This window comes from Salvelinus alpinus, chromosome 27, assembly GCF_045679555.1.
Source record: "Salvelinus alpinus chromosome 27, SLU_Salpinus.1, whole genome shotgun sequence".
NCBI lineage: Eukaryota > Metazoa > Chordata > Actinopteri > Salmoniformes > Salmonidae > Salvelinus > Salvelinus alpinus.
The window spans coordinates 44,056,975-44,074,405 of record NC_092112.1 but is presented as its reverse complement, the minus strand read 5'-3'; the positions used below and the strand labels follow the sequence as shown (position 1 = coordinate 44,074,405).

The window sequence follows — 17,431 nt, the reverse complement described above, 5'->3', positions numbered from 1 at the left end:
ATGATGCACTAAAGGCCCCTCCCCATTGTGAGCTCTGAGACACTGTAAAATACATTTTGTGTTCTGTCCTCTTCCTTTGTCTTCCGAATAGTCCCCTTCTCCCCCTCTTCCTATTCTTTCTTTTTCTTCTCTTCTTCCTCCTTTCCTCCACTCCTCTCTTCCATTTCTCCTCCTCCTGTTTGCAGTAAAAGCCGAGGCTGTACTCTGCTGTCTTGAAGGAAGTTCTTGTTCCCCTGTTTCCTCTAACTTCATTAAGTTAGAAAACTAAATCTATCCGCTCAACACAGTGTAAACCCCGCATTCACAAACAAACCAGCTCCACCACTCTAGAGGAAAACACCCAAACATTTTCAAACTCGCAGCAAAACACTGTTTACACATAACACAAAGTAGGTGGCAGAATGTCCTTGTCAGCTCTCGACAGAGGTGACACGGGGTTCGATAAGGGTACAGACCTCCACTCAACACTCGCCCTGCACCCTGTCGCCCCATACTCTGACAGACAGTACAGGACTGTACCACACACACAAACACACACAGTCTTCCAATTAGTGGTTAGAAGCTGTCAGATGGCGACCTCTCTGGCCCTCTTTCTGAACCTGTTGGTTGTGTGGCATAATGAGAGGAGGATGTCTGTTTACACACATACATGCGCGCTCGTGCAAACACTCAACTCACTGACAACCAGCTTTTAGGATAAAGATTTTTTGTTAGAGGGAAGTGTGTGTGTGTTACATATGCAATATGTGTGTCTCTGTGAGAAGGGAGGAGAGATTGACTGTATGCCTGAGGTTTGTCTCCTTACATTCACTACCAAAGGCAGCTATTTTGTCTGCATCCAAACAGTAAGAGAACAATAATCCCTTGCTCCCGGTGTTGGAGGCCAGGCAGGGACACATCCAGTAGTTTGTGTTGTGGCCAGCAGAGGGTGTGCTTGTGAAGGGCAGAGGCAGGGAGAGAACGATGGCAGGGCATAAACCTCGTAGGCCCGAATTAATATCTGTCATATGATTCTTCAGGCCTAAGTAATTGAATCTGTAGATATAATGTATCTACAATGCCAATACATAATTGAGTGCATGTGCGTGTATTAGTGGCAGAATGTGTTCTCTCCCTCCAGATAAGATCATCCGCCACAGAGCGTGCAGTCTGAAGGACACGGCGCACGCCATGCTGGCCTCGGAGCTCGACCCAGAGTTCAACCGCATGTGTGAGGAAATCAAGGAGTCACGCAGGAAGAGGGGTGAGGAGCACACACACACACACACACACACACACACACACACACACACACACACACACACACACACACACACACACACACACACACACACACACACACACACACACGTTCCTTGCATGTAGGATTGCCAGAAAGTGTTGCTTTAGCTTAAGGCTCAGTGGCGGAAAAAGTACCCAACTGTCATACTTGAATAAAGTTAGATACTTTTACTTGAGTCATTTTCTATTAAAAGGTAAGTCACCCAGTGAAATTCTACTTGAGTTAAAGTGTTTGGTTTAAAATATACTTGAGTATCAAAAGTATAAATCATTTCAAATTCCTTATGTTAAGCAAACCAGATGGCACCATTTTCTTGTTTTTATTTATTTGCGGAAAGCCTGGGACACTCCAACACTCAGACATTTACAAACAAAGCGTGTGTGTTTAACGAGTCCACCAGATCAGAGGCAGTAGGGATGACCAGGGATTTTTCGGTTGTGCGTAAATTTGACAAGTACTTTTGGGTGTCAAGGAAAATGTATGGAGTAAAAAGTACAATATTTTCTTAAAGAATGTAGTAAAGTATAAGTAGTCAAAAATATAAATAGTAAAGTACAGATACCCAAAAAACGACTTAAGTAGTACTTTAAAGTATTTTTACTTAAGTACTTTACACCACTGCTAAGGCTGTGTACTATGCATTAACTTGTAATGTTCCACTAGTTTACAGTATGTTCGCCTGCTCCAGGGTGGTTGGTGAATACCTAACTAGACTCTAATGGGATCCAATGTTGATTTATTCATACAGTTGAAGTCGGAAGTTTACATACACCTTAGCCAAATACATTTAAACTCAGTTTTTCACAATTCCTGACATTTTAATTAGAGTAAAAATGTCCTGTCTCAGGTCAGTTAGGATCACCACTTTATTTTAAGAATGTGAAATGTCAGAATAATAGTAGTAATTTATTTCAGCTTTTATTTCTTTCATCACATTCCCAGTGGGTCAGAAGTTTACATACACTCAATTAGTATTTTGTAGCATTGCCTTTAAATTGTTTAACTTGCGTCAAATGTTTCAGGTAGCCTTCCACAAGCTTCCCACAATAAGTTGGGTGAATTTTGGCCCATTCCTCCTGACAAAGCTGGTGTAACTGAGTCAGGTTTGTAGGCCTACTTGCTCGCACATGCCTTTTCAGTTCTGCCCACAAATGTTCTATAGGATTGAGGTCAGGGTTTTGTGATGGCCACTTCAATACCTTGACTTTGTTGTCCTTAAGCCCTTTTGCCACAACTTTGGAAGTATCTTTGGGGTCACTGTCCATTTGGAAGAGCCATTTGCGACCAAGCTTTAACTTCTTGACTGATGTCTTGAGATGTTGCTTCAATATATCCACATACTTTTCCCTTCCTCATGATGCCATCTATTTTGAATAGTGCACCAGTCCCTCCTGCAGCAAAGCACCCCCACAACATGATGCTGCCACCCCCGTGCTTCACGGTTGGGATGGTGTCCTTCGGCTTGCAAGACTTCCCCTTTTTCCTCCAAACATAACGATGGTCATTATGGCCCAACAGTTCTATTTTTGTTTTATCAAACCAGAGGACATTTCTCCAAAAAGTACCATCTTTGTCCCCATGTGCAGTTGCAAACCGTAGTCTGGCTTTTTTATGGCGGTTTTTGAGCAGTGGCTTCTTCCTTTCTGAGTGGCCTTTCAGGTTATGTCGATATAGGACTCGTTTTACTGTGGATATAGATACTTTTGTACCTGTTTCCTCCAGCATCTTCACAAGATCCTTTGCTGCTGTTCTGGAATTGATTTGCACTTTTCGCACCAAAGTACGTTCATCTCTAGGAGACAGAACGCCTCCCCTTCCTGAGCGGTATGACGGCTGCGTCGTCCCATGGTGTTTATACTTGCGTCCTGTTGTTTGTACAGATGAACGTGGTACCTTCAGGTGTTTGGAAATTGCTCCCAAGGATGAATCAGACTTATGGAGGTCTACAATTTTTTCTGAGGTCTTGGCTGATTTCGTTTGATTTTCCCATGATGTCAAGCAAAGAGGCACTGAGTTTGAAGGTAGGCGTTGAAATACATCGACAGGTACAGCTCCCAATTGACTCAAATGATGTCAATTAGCCTATCACAAGCTTCTAATGCCATGACATAATTTTATGGCTTTTTAAAGGCACAGGCAACTTAGTGTATGTAAACGTCTGACCCATTAGAATTGTGATACAGTGAAATAATCTGTCTGTAAACAATTGTTGGAAAAATGACTTGTGTCATGCACAAAGTAGATGTCCTAACCGACTTGACAAAACAATAGTTTGTTAACAAGAAATTTTTGGAGTGGTGTAAAAACGAGTTTTAATGACTCCAACCTAAGTGCATGGTAACTTCTGACTTCAACTGTATGTAAGCTTGTATAGTTACAGAGAAAGACGATCACGCACAAACACACTTGTTAGTGTACGCGCACAAGGAGAATGTAGGTAGAGTATTGGTAGTAATAGGTACTTGGTTGTACAATATGTTCATACTTATGCATGTACATTCCGCTTGATTCTATACACAGAATCACCCACACACATGCAAACATACACATACAGGATCATGTGCAAATCTACACACACCACATATTTATCAATGAATAATCCTGTATGAACATGCATGCAGAGCAGAAACACGCATGTGAGTATAACTGAGGTAAGCCGCTCTTGTGATGGAGGTGGAATGAGGAATTGGGGAAAGAGAGGATGGGTTGTGTGCAGGCTGATACACTCTGAGCACATAAGAGCTTTTTACTACCGTATTATTGAAACTGCTAAGGCTTAGTCTCCTGTCTTAGAAACACAGTCTCATCAAAGACTAGGGGTTTTCTAGGGTCACACACATCACTGCTGATTTCCTCCGTTTCACGGTGATGTGCACGCACACACAAAGCCGCCGCAAATTAATATTTTAGGAGCAGAAGTCAACTAGCTGAAAGGGAATACAGCAGTGAATATTTAATGTGCCAGTAGAGATGCTAAAGGTATCCATTTGTACTGTTCGATTGCCTGGTGTTGGGTTGCGTCAGCAAAACCTAATCTTGGCTGATATGGTTCTGCCCTGGAGTCGGGAAGAAGTGTGTGTGTGTGTGTGTGTGTCTGTGCGCTACGGGCTGACCTTGTAAAACAACACATTTCACTGCGCCTTTCTGGTGTATGTGACAATAAAAAACATATTTTTTTTATTGACCCTGTATGTTGTCTGCAGACCTCCAGATTCTGGATGTGCCTCCTGTCTCCCTGGCTGTCGTGGTAACCACCAGGAAGCCGGCTGGAGAGGAGAACGCTGGGAGCAGCACTCAGGGAGAGGCCGTCGACAAGCACCACTGCAGCAGTGAGTACAACACATACACAAGCATACTCATTTAACACACACACTGGCAGGCACGCACACACATGCTCAACTAACACTCACACCACGGTTGACTCACGTGAGACGTGTGACTCACAACACGGCTGTCTGTGTGTGTAAGGTGTAGAGGTGTTCAGATCATTTAGAACGAGGTCATTTAGCTGATTACAGATCCACCATCCCACAAATCAGCAGCCTCACCGTGTTAGCTCAACACACGCGCACACAGTGGGCAGCCACGTTAAAGAGACTAGTCTTTTCTCCTGTGTCTACGTCGTCCCAGCGCTGTGTGGAGCGTGACCACGCCACATAGTAATTACCTGCTCCCACCACCAGGTGCACATGGCGAGTGGGGAGGGCCAGGGGAGGGCGGGGGGGCAGACAGACCAGATCATTACCTGCCTGTACTACTGACAACCAGAAGGGAGTGTTGGTGTTATTGGAGGATGCCTGAGGTTGTTGCCTGTACCACTGAGTTTGTCTGTCTGAATGAATGAAGATTTTTACAACTCTGTGATTTAAATCTTCTGCTGTATTTGAATCCTGGTTCAGCCTAGTTACCTGGTGTCTCCTCCCAGTTTAGGCCGACTTGTAAGATGTGTCTAAACGTATTGTTTCAGAATCTGTTGGGTCACAATCACCACTAATAACGTAAATAACAAATAAAGCCACCACACGATTACAGTATAGGCACTACTGGACTAGATCTTACTGCATACTCTGTTCTGCCACAGCATGGCGCTTGTCTATCTGGAGACCTCTAATTGGCCTCCTGCTGTGTGTGTTAACCAGAGTTTTGGCCCAGGGAGAAGTAGGCCTTGACTAGAGCCTTTTTTACTTTCAATATTTTGTGTGTGTCTTAGCTTCTAGCTTGCTGTTAATTATCTGTCTGGATCTAGGAGGCGAGAAGCGATGCTGGATTTATTGTACACCCCTTTGCCTTAACACAATTCAGGGTTTACAGTGTGGACTTGGATTGATGTGTTGAAGTCATTTTTTCCCTTTGTGTGTGACTTGTAGGCCTAAGAGTATAAACTATAAGTACAGTACATAGTATAAACACAACCAGCTTCAGTTACAGTGGATCAATCTTTGACCTCTGTCAAACCTGTAGAATTGTTTGTCATCACGTTTGTTTCCAATAATGCAAGGCCTTTCAAGTGATTGACTAAATGCATGTAGGAGTCAAGGAGATTCTTTTCTTCCTTTTTAATCAAAATACTTCAAGCTCTCTCTTTATTCTGTGGGTGTATTCAACACAATCAGCTACAACCACATCTGACCTCAGTCAATCCTCTAACAATGTTTACATTGTTACATTTGCTATTAGTAACCCAAGGGGTTTTAAGTGGTTGTGATTATGAATTTCATGTAGAAGTAGTCAAGTATATTATGTTCCTCTTCTGTTTACCCTGTCTGACCAATCCAAGGAGGTTAAATTGGCGAATTGTCTCTCCGCCGTTAGTGTCTCCCCTTTTTATCTCAGGAGCCAAAGCAAAGTGTTGCACATGTCAGTCACTAATTCACTGTGTCCCACAACTTATCACCACGCTCCAGAACTTAATTAATTAGCTCGGGTAATTCATTATTTCATCATCGGCAACCAATTTTCACCTGGAGCACTTTGGTGACATGTCCAATTAATTGATCAGGGGGAATCAATTAGGTGTTGAGATAGATATGACAGAATCTTGCACACACTGCCCCCCTTTGGGAAGAGAGAGACTGCCGCTGATGAAGTTGTCTCTAGGCTGAAAAACATAACTGGCCTTGAATCAGTGTCTAGGGGCAACTCCATCAGCAAAGGTTACGATTGGGTGAGGGTAAACCAGAGTGAATTTGGGTGAACTTCTACCCAGGGCCTTCAGTTAGCTCTATTTCCTATAGCACTGTGTGGTAGCCCCATGTGATTTTGGCCGAAAGTTGTGCACTATTGAGGAATCTGGGACCGAGCTCCAGTTCAGAGCCATTAGGCTACCTGTTTATTTTGGGCCAAATATTGTACTAGGCTATATGGGGAAATATGGAGTTATTTGAGCCCCATAACCTATCGGTTTAGGCTGTGCCAGCCCAGGCCCCTCCTGGGTTTATAGTGAGGGCACTGCCAGGAGGATGTGGAGGAGAGGTCGACCACTGTACCTTCCCCTCATCCATAATTCACTCTCCTGTGTTCCCATTCATACGCCTCAAGTTTCTACAAACCATGTGAGCTGACTGTCTTTAACTTGGGAATACTTGGCTATTTGTGTAGGTACCTTGTAAATCCTGCATGTTCATGTTAACACAATTAGCTGTAGCTCTGCCGCTCAGTTTGCCATTATAGCAGTTCTTGTAAAATGTCCTGCATTAGCTCTAGGCTTATATTTAGAGAGCTTTGTTAGTTTCCCCCCCCCCAGACATTCAGCTTTATTATGTTGACTGTCAATGTTATCCATGATTGGAAAGGAGAGCCCATCAGCTGTTTTTTTTCTTCTTTGAGTAATATTCCAAGAACTGCCGACATAAGTCAAGGAGAACACTCTACCGGCATGATATAACAATGCTGTCACAATGACATTTGACATTTGAGTCATTTAGCAGACATTCTTATCCAGAGTGACATACAGTTGGTGCATTCATCTTAAGATGACTAGGTGGGACAACCACATATCTCCGGCATAGAAAGTACATTTTTCCTCAATGACATAGTTGTTAGTAGTCAGAGCTGGGAGGTGGGGAGGGTCAAGTGCAAGTGCTGGTTAAGTGTTTCAAATAAATGAATAATAAAAATCTTAAGTTGGGTTTCAGAGGTTTCTTAGCTTCAGGGGGAAGCTGATTCCACCATTGGGGTGCCAGGACAGAGAAGAGATGTTTTCACAATTCATTTAACGCTGTAGGTTGTAAAATGGCGTGCAATAAGGCCTGTATAGAGTTGTTCGAGCTAATGCATTTTTCCCTCGGGAGACCAGTATGGGAAAAAGTATGAAAATGTAAGCAATCACTCACTACTTACTGTAAGTCACTCTGTTTAAGAGCATCTGCTAAATTACTCTAAATGTAAACATGTATGTACTAAAGGTTAGTCAATATGGTGCCCAAAGCAATAGCCCACTGGAAGCTGAATGTCTTCCTGCCTGTTGGCTCTTTCACGTTCTGCCTCAGTCCACTCACACCTTAGTGGAAGCAACCATCCTTTTCTCTCCTCTCTCTCTCCACCCTTTCTCTCACTCCCCTGCCAGCCAAATCATCAGAAGTTCTTGATGAGAAGAGACATTTATTTTTTATAAGTAAACACTTCTTCTTGACGACATGGGTGGTTGAATAGACCATGACCTGGATATGTGCTATGGAACAAAAGGGGAAGTAGATGCATGCACACACATGGTGTTTCTATTGTGTTTATTCAGAGATTCTTCAATACACACTGAGAACAAAACTATCTCCCTCTTTCCTTTCTGTTGAGTGCCAAGGATGTGTCCTCTTCAAGCTCGTATAGTGTCACTGTCTGGACAAGCATTGAACTGGCCAAGTAAAGACTTCCATTGTTGGCGCTCACGGTTGTGTTCAGTATGCATGCAACAGAAAACTAAGAGAGCTCACTGGAGAGCCGCAGGCCCATGTGCGTGTGGACACTGAGGTAGTGTGTGTGCTCATCCAGGCATGCTGTACCCCAGCTGCTGCTACCTAAGAAACAAAACCAGCTGACCCACATCCCCTCGTGGGCAACACAGACACCGCATGTACTCATGTTAAGGAGCACACAAATGAGTCGTTTAGTTTCTAAGGAAACTAAACGTATTAGGATACAGGTAAAGTCATATGACGGGAACAGTCTTAACAATTCATTTCTGAGGTCAGTCCTAACTGTTTTTGACTCTTCTCCAGAAGAAGAGTCACTTTTGTCCACATCGTCACTGCGTTTCACCCAGAGAGGAAGTCCGCCTTGTGTATTCTGTATCCACTAGGGGGCTTGGGAAGCCAGAGTAGCTAACCAAGCAAGAGGATCCGAGACACTCTGACTGTAGCTAGCGATGGCATTTGAACTTCTGGATCCGGTGTTATGTGCCTTTTGTCTGGTGTTCTGTGCTTTTCAACTCTACCTTTTTTTAAGGATTTAACTAGCCGAGGAAGTAAACATGTCTCTGAATTGCAATTGCTACAGGTTGAACTGCTAGAACTTGAATGGCTCTTAGTACTCAGGACACAAAAAAATTACCCCTGAACACTACAAGAGGAGACGATGGAGAATACATGTCTCTTGTACAACAACCTATACGAAGCATTAACAAGGAAAGACATTTTCAATACTTCCGATTGTCCCAATGACTACCATAATGAGTCACTTCAATCCTTGGGGTGTTTGTCATATTTTTTAGGCTCAAGACTTTTACATAATCTACATGACCATGTATAACCTTGTGGTACATGGGTGAGAATGACTGTCCATCTGCAGATAATAAGGACAGACCCCCCCCCCCCCCCCTCCCTCCAAGACATTAACCCAATTTACATATCGCATGTACAAACGAGTACAATTTTGACTGATTTCAGAACAGTAATATTTTCTGCTGAAAGTACAAATAACCAGATATTTATTTACGATCACGAGAAGGTATCACGAGGGAAATAGTGCAATGAAACAAAAAAAATCCTGCAATGTAAAACACAATATTAAAAACAATACTGCAATGTAAAACACAATATTAAAAACAATACTGCAATGTAAAACACAATATTAAAGATAATACTGCAATGTAAAACACAATATTAAAGATAATACTGCAATGTAAAACACAATATTAAAGACAATACTGCAATGTAAAACACAATATTAAAGACAATACTGCAATGTAAAACACAATATTAAAGACAATACTGCAATGTAAAACACAATATTAAAGACAATACTGCAATGTAAAACACAATATTAAAGACAATACTGCAATGTAAAACACAATATTAAAGACAATACTGCAATGTAAAACACAATATTAAAGACAATACTGCAATGTAAAACAAAACATGCATTAAAAGACTGTGCTCTCAAAAGTGTGTTGAAAGGGGAAATAGGATAAGAAAACACAAAGTAAACACTAGTAAATTACCCACCCCCTTAATTAACATGTGAACGACAAAATAAGCCAATAAACAGTATATTACCCAACATCAGTACTAATGTGTTCAGCGCACAACACTCAATTTTGGCGTGAGACAGAGGGCTCTGTCTGAGTGGAGACATGGTACTGATCAATGTTCCTGTGAAAGTCATAGTTACATAGTTACAAACGGGAGATATTGATCAGGAGGAATAGACATCCATGGTACCATGGCGTCGTAGAAGGCCTTTGCTGGATGTTGCCGTTTCTTTAACTCATCCATCCGCTGCACAATGTCAGTGACCCTAACGATTCTCCGCTGTCTTCCTCTTCCTGCCACTGGAGCTGGGTTGGGGAGATAGGACGGAGGTTGATGGAGTTGCAGGGCAGAGAGTGAGGGTGCTCCTGGATGGTGCATTGGGCATTGGTGAGAAGGGCCTGGGTGTTGGGGAGAGGGTCTGGGAAGGTGATGAACCACCTGTAGATGGGCCCTCTGGGCTCAGCGCCATCTCGGGCTGTCCAAAACACCATCCCCATCTTGCAATTTCAAGCAGATGGCGAATACATTTCAAGCAATCTTAAAACATCTCCATGGGCTCCTTTGAGTTAAAATGCTCACTCAAGAGAACTGATTTCATAAACATAAATCTGATTTACCACACACCGCAGTCTGTTTTCAGATCTTTGAACAAGCCCTGCTAATCATTAAGATAACAGCACAGGATATTTCCCACTCACAATTTCTCACATTGAGAAAAGAGCTGAACTCACATGTTCTATCTAGGTCTGCTAAACATAAGATCACAAACACACACAATGTACAAAAGGAGTCGGCTGCATGACGAGTACATACCGTATCTGAAATGTGTGTGTTGACGATGTTTCGCGTAAACATGAAGCCAATCCAGTTGTCGGACAATCGGCTGGACACACACACACTGGCAACAGCCCCACTCCTAGTCTCTCTCACCCTTTTCAGATTGCGAACTTACCGTCCCCGAATCTTTCCATGTTTCTTTGATATCAGTATCGGTGTTCACATTGATATCTTGATATCTTCCTCCAGCGGTTGTCTTTTGCGTGCTTGTCCGAATACAACCGCATCGAAGAGTTGTAGAGGTTCTCGTATTCTCATCAGCCCACAGACTCTCCTCAAAACTGGACAGAGACCTAGACATCATTGCTCGTAGCAAATCGTAGCAAAAGAACAAACCACGGACGGTTGCAAGTAGTAGAAGCAAAGTAGCAGCACGTTCCCCATTTTGTTTCTGTGTTTTTACCAGAAGGGATACCGGAAAAGATGTGATGGAGACACAGGGGTGGGACTTCTGTTGCAAAACTCACTCAATACTGCCCCCTCAAGTCTTCGCAAGGAATGATATGTTGCGTCTCAATTTCCAGGTAGCAAAAAACCTTTGCAACACTGCGTTATGCTCCGTACCTTCCATTTCCGTAGCGTGTGAATTTACCTTAAGCCTTTGTAGGGGCCCTATAAAATGTGTTGCGGACGGAATCACGAAATCAAGACATGAAAACGGAGTTCAACCATATTCAAAAATGTATTGAACTTAGTAGGAAATCAATTAAATGTATTGAATAAGACATGAACGAAATGCATCGGTGTATTTTCCTACAGCTTTCTGAAACGGCACAGGAATGCCCCTGTCTGTGTGTGCGCTGTGCATGTATTTTTTCACATTGTGTAGCCATTAGCAATGATGCTTATGATAACCGTTTTCATGGTTTTTGGGAAAGCCTTTCCATCTCTCCTTCTCAATTAAATTTTCAGTACAAAGTAGCCTAACCCTACTTGGCAGAATGATATTAGGATTATTTGCATCAATCCAGTGGCCATTTTGTTTGGCAAACTCTGGAGTCACATTTGCGTAACAAACATTGCTAACCAAACAACGGTCTCTTCCTGGTGCACAGTTTAATTAAAGTATAACTACTCCCAAAAATCTAAATTCCTTACATTTTCCCCAGACCTCAGAAGTGGTCTAGCATACTGATGTGGTTAAAGCATTGTTGTGGATTGTGAGTGTGAGAACCTGGAAAAACATGGGGGAAAAACAGAAACCTGGTAAAATCAAAACTGAGAAAACAGATTTAGAATTTTAGGACCCATATAGGTATAAAAAATATTTGAAACATTGAATATGGCCTTAATGCTATTAGCCCATAGAAACAGAATGTGGTCATGTTTGAGAGTCTCAGCTTTTTATGGTGGGGTCCTATTAGTTTCTACCTCAAACCATTCGGATGCTACATTCGTTTTTGTGACATGATCTGTTCGGATTTGGGATGCCGGCGCCAGCGACTTGAGACGAGTCCCGTGAAGCTTGTGGGTGTCGTACAGTAAACAATTTCTAGCCCAAGCGTTTTTTTTTTAGAAGACTGATTTTCGGATTGTCTCTGGGTTTGACAAACAGCTGTAGCTCTGCCACCTTCCACTGCAGAGACGAAAGGCCGACATCGTAGGGTGCGTTGGATTGAGATGCAGCCCATGCAAAAACCAGAAGTTTCTACCTTAATAAACAGACAGACTTTGATGGCGATTTTTCTATTATGCTAATGCCATTTATTCGCGGGTGTGGACATCAACTGTAGGGGGCTGACACTCCATGTGGAAAAACTGGAATACAAGGTTTCATCTGAATCTCCCCCAGTACCTAATATCCCTCTTATTTTATATTATTTGAAAATGGAAGTCGCAAGAAGCATTTGGCCCCATTTTGAAACTGTTAAGAGTCTTCATGTTATTAGATCTGGACCTAGAGATTTAGTCACAGCTGTGTTACCCATTGGCCACACAAACATACACACCCTGTGGTGCTAGCTAATGAAATCCCCCCCAAGCCATCCAGCGATGAGCTCTCAGCATAAGCTGCCATTTTGTGTGCACAGATGCCTGCTGGAACATTGTGGCACCAAGCGGGAAATTAATGTAAAATCCACTCTGATGCCTTTTCTCTTCCCTTTGTTTTAGGGTGCAGATGAGCTCTGACAAGTGTGAATAGATCTCTCTGAGGACGAGTCTCTCTCTCTCTCGTGCTCTCTCGGTCGCTGTCTCTGTGTGTGTGTGTGTGTTTTAATTCCGCTCACGCAGCCCTAGTCGTTTGTCTTCCGGACATGTGTTAAGTGTACACTTCCACTCTGCCAAAGTTGGTCGTTGTCCTCCAGAGTTTAATATCGCCGGTGTTATTGACATGCCATGCAGATAGTTGCAGATGGATATCATAGTAAATGACTGAATACCCTTTATGTCAAACAGGCCTGGAAGAGTTGGGTTTTGTTGATTGAGCATCTCTGGTTGACGCCTGCTTGCATGTCCAATGAGTCCGACTACTGTGTTGTTGCCAGGGGAAGTGGGGTTTGAATGGAGCAATATAAAGTGTACTTCTGATGGTTAAGGCCATCTACATGACATTTGAGTCATTTAACAGATGCTCCTATCCAGAGGTTCTCTGAGTTGTGGGTTTGATTCCTACTTTGGTTTTGATGTGCTGAATGTTACTTAACACTAAATATGTTACCTGTAAGTGTGCTATGATACCAACTAAGGTGAGACGTATGCTTGTTGCTATAGTACGGTTTAAGCGTCAACGTTTGTTGACGTCCAAAGATAACACTGTGCATTGGAGTTCGTTTTCATTTCTACTAATCAAGCAAATCGGAGTACGATGGCTCTAGTGATCTAGGCATTATTCATTTTTCGTTCCGTATCCTTGACTCTTGACAGACTGAATTTATGCAATTTAGAGCGTTTAGACTCTCCACTACGTTTTTAATTTTTTTCAGATAATCTATCTGATCAATCAAAGCGGCTGTATGGCCAGGCAGGTTGAATGGCATATTTATTGTTTGGGGAGTGTTTGTGGGTTTAGGGAAATCTCAACCACCCCAAATTACATTCCAGGGGTGTCACGGTCGACAGCAGACTGGCGGTGGGTTTTCAATAAGTATGTCTCTTCACTGCCATTGTAATTATGCATAAATAAACACACACACTCACACACAGCTCTGGGCATTTACTTTCATTGTTTTCCTGTAATGCAGTCAGTTATGTCTGGCACAAGGGACATTCATCATAGACGTTCACTTATGTTCAAGAACCGTAATAGATGTTCTTAGGGACCTAGCCAGTTACCCAATTCCTGCACACCTCAGAAGATTGTCCACCTGTACTAAGAATCCCTGTGCTGGTGATGCTCTCATATCTGCTAATTGATCAGGATGGTTGCTTAGACATTATGTGCGAGACCAGTTGGAAAGTGTTTATTTTTACAAAAGTATGTGGACACCTGCTTGTCAAACATCTCATACCAAAATCATGGGTATTAATACTTTTGTATAGATAGTGTATTTTAACCAAAACATTTTGGAAGTCTTTAGATGCAGAAGTTTCCCTCGGTTCGGCTTTGCCCACCAATTTGCTAATAGATGATCCCAAGTGGTATGTCACCCCGTTATCATCATCTGGTAAGTCGTCAGGCCTTTGATCCATTAAAGCAGGCTTATGGAAGCAGCTAAACACTGCCGGTCTCTAAAAGTGACTTGAATCCGATTATCATCATCATATCTCCATCATCTGATCAGTCATGCCTGATTTGTTATAATTCTTCTGTCTATGAAAGCAGCTAAAAACAACTTAACCGCTACACACATGCTGCATTGTTATTGTCATATGAGTTACCATTGAGTAAGAATATGAGAAATATAAGTCTGATTTCTTATTGATGTGGCTGTCTGGAATGTTTGTCCTCCATCTATTTCTCTCTGGCTTCCCCAGTCTGAATAATTAACTAGCTAATGTCTCTGCGTTCCTCCAAGCATATTCATTATCCTAACCCCAGACGCGCTAGCGGTGTGAACGTTTAAATTTCAAAAAGTTTAAATGAAGTTGAATCGTTATGTTAAAATAAATCCCTAACCAAAATTAAAATCACTGTGCAGTTACCACAAAACTACCAGTAACGGGTCTCAATCATGATCATCAAAGGAGAGGGGGGGAAATCAGAAAATAGGCCTACCTAATGCAACGATGCTGTAACGTTAAGAGGGGACTTGAGTCTTTCTAAATATTTGCCACAGATATAAAGCGCTCCTCACGTCGTCTGATTACAGAGATGGTCTCATCTCCTTCGCTTCTTCTGTTCTGTGTGCACTGTGCACCTTCCCACTCACACATACACCAAGCCCCTCACCCTGCCACTCACAACAACAAAGACGAAAGATCACTTCTTCCTCTCTGACAACAAGCTGTTTCAACTTGCTATTTGTGATTTGGTCCAACAGAATCAGTCGATTTCCCCTTCTAACGGTTGCCTTATGTCTCAACTCCCAAAATGTAGAACAGAGCACACCATACTAAAACGCGAGTGTCAATGAACATTGTGGAAAATGAAGGCTCAGTTTCTGTCTCGCGCTGTATTGTGGTACCACTAGCAGCATTTTAGCCACATACTGTTATGTGCTCGCTGTCTAGTCTGTGTTTTTATAATTGCACAGTGAGCATAAAAAGATGCATTTATATAAGGAATTGGCAACTCATTCTCATTCTGAGAAATGAGCATCTTATTATCCATGTAGGCCACTTGATTTCAGCATCTAAACAAAGTGAACAGGCTGTTCAAACAGTTGAAGACAGACAGGAGGGTGTATTCATAACAGTTCAACGGTTCTGCCTTTTTAGCAAGCAAGTAGATCCAAGTTGGCTGTACTTTAAATTGAAAGATTAGCTGGCTACTCACTAGCACGTGGGCTTGTGCTTTAGAGATTGTTTGGGACCTGTCTTCATTTTCTATAAATCCTGCTCCCCAGAAGTTTGTGGATGTGGATTGGTTATGGTTAAATGTGTAACAAAAAGGGCATTTTCACACATTTGAAAGCCAGATCAATGATTATTGCAAAAAAGGGTTAACTATTTTGATAAAACAATTACATTATTTGTGGGTCTTATGGTTGTGCTTTTCATTAGAAAAGGGGATGTAGGGAGAACAACTGATCACCTGGCTAGACTTGTTTTTGTTGTGAGTCACCAATGCATTTAACAAATGAAAGCAACACAAGAGGAAGAGGAAGGCCCTAAAAGTTATCAGACTCCAGCCTCCCAAGTCATAGACCGTTCTCTCTGCCACAGTAAGAAAGTGATACCGATGCACCAAGTCTTGAACCAACAGGACCCTGAACAACTTCTTCCCCTAAGCCATAAGATTGCTAACTAGTTAACCAAATATCTACCATGAATATCTGCATTGACCCTTTTTGCGTTAACTCTTTTGACTCGTCAACAATGCTGCTGCTACTGTTGTCTATCCTGTTGCCTAGTCACTTTACCCCTACCTATATGTACAAATCTACCTCAATTACTTCGTACCCCTGCACATCGACTCTACTGGTACCCCGTGTACAGTTGAAGACGGAAGTCATTAAAACTAGTTTTTCAACCACGCCACAAAGTTCTTGTTAACAATCTATAGTTTTGGCAAGTCGGTTAGGACATCTACTTTGTGCATGACACAAGTAATTTTTCCAACAATTGTTTACAGACAGAGTGAATTATAAGTGAAATAATCTATCTCAATTCCAGTGGGTCAGAAGTTTACATACACTTAGTTGACTGTGCCTTTTAAACAGCTTGGAAAATTCCAGAAAATGTCATGGCGTTAGAAGCTTCTGATAGGCAAATTTACATAATTTGAGTCAAGACCGGAGACGGCCACAAAACAGATGCCTAAGCCTACTCTGACTGCGGTACAAGTTATTTACCCCCTAGCGGTCATACCACTACATTCTCGTTTTAATAAACCCCCAAAATGGCAGTTTTTTATTTTTTTATTTTTTAAAGTTTTGTCACTTCCCTAACACACACTGTGGCTCCCTGGCTGTTTGGATGGGCGCATTAAGGGACACGAGTCACATTAAGCCATTGAAAGAACAGGAGAGCAGACCGGCGCCTTTTAATTATATTAAATTACTGCTGGAGCAGCACTCAAGGCTACCCGCTGTATCTGCATTAGTGAGGAGGAAAGATCCATTTACTCAGACGCGGAAAACATCGCCCACCTAACAACTCATTACACCAGTCATCTGTAGTTCTAGAATAAACCAGACATCATGTAATTTACTGGTGTACCTGTCTGTCTTGCTCTGTCTCTCTTGCTCTGTGTGTGCTCGTGTCAATATGAGTGGCTGCACTGCATCTTCCCTGTAATGTTGCGTGACTGACAGATCCTTGTTATAGCAGGGCAGAATGTTCCATACCACACACACCCACGCGTGTAAGGAGTGTCCCTATGAGGAATAAGGCTGAGAGCGTTTTAATACTTTTATGAGAGCGCTCTGTCTTTGCTCCCCATAAGAACAGAATCATCACGCCACAGCGTTTTATCACAGACAAGTGGCTGGTAGTCTAGCGGTTAAGAGCGTTGTGCCAGTAACCGAAAGGTTGCTGGTTCGAATCCCAGAGCCACCTGTCTGTGCACTGAACAATAGTTGAGCTTCTGCTAAATGGCTAAAATGTAGAGTGTATGAGCCCTGTTGCATAAGACACTAAACTCTTTAAGAGAGTAACCAATCCATAGCCGCCTTTGTAAATTTACCCCATCGTCCTTAGAGAAATGAGAAACTGTGTTTTGCCCTGTGCCCTTGCCTCCTGTAGTATCCGCGCTACCAGTAGAAAGAGATTGACTCAGGTAAATATGCACACTAGCATACCACTTGAC

The 17,431-nt window shown here is 42.4% G+C and overlaps 1 protein-coding gene across 1 annotated transcript in view; it reads left to right on the top strand.

Moving 5' to 3' along the window:
- Positions 1 to 17,431, top strand: part of LOC139556640 (ATPase family AAA domain-containing protein 2B-like) — a 128,773-nt gene that overhangs the window by 66,306 nt on the left and 45,036 nt on the right. Inside the window, exons 23-24 of the mRNA XM_071370837.1 lie at positions 1,121 to 1,243; positions 4,486 to 4,611. Coding sequence (XP_071226938.1) covers positions 1,121 to 1,243; positions 4,486 to 4,611 — 249 coding nt within the window. The remainder of the gene's footprint in view (positions 1 to 1,120; positions 1,244 to 4,485; positions 4,612 to 17,431) is intronic.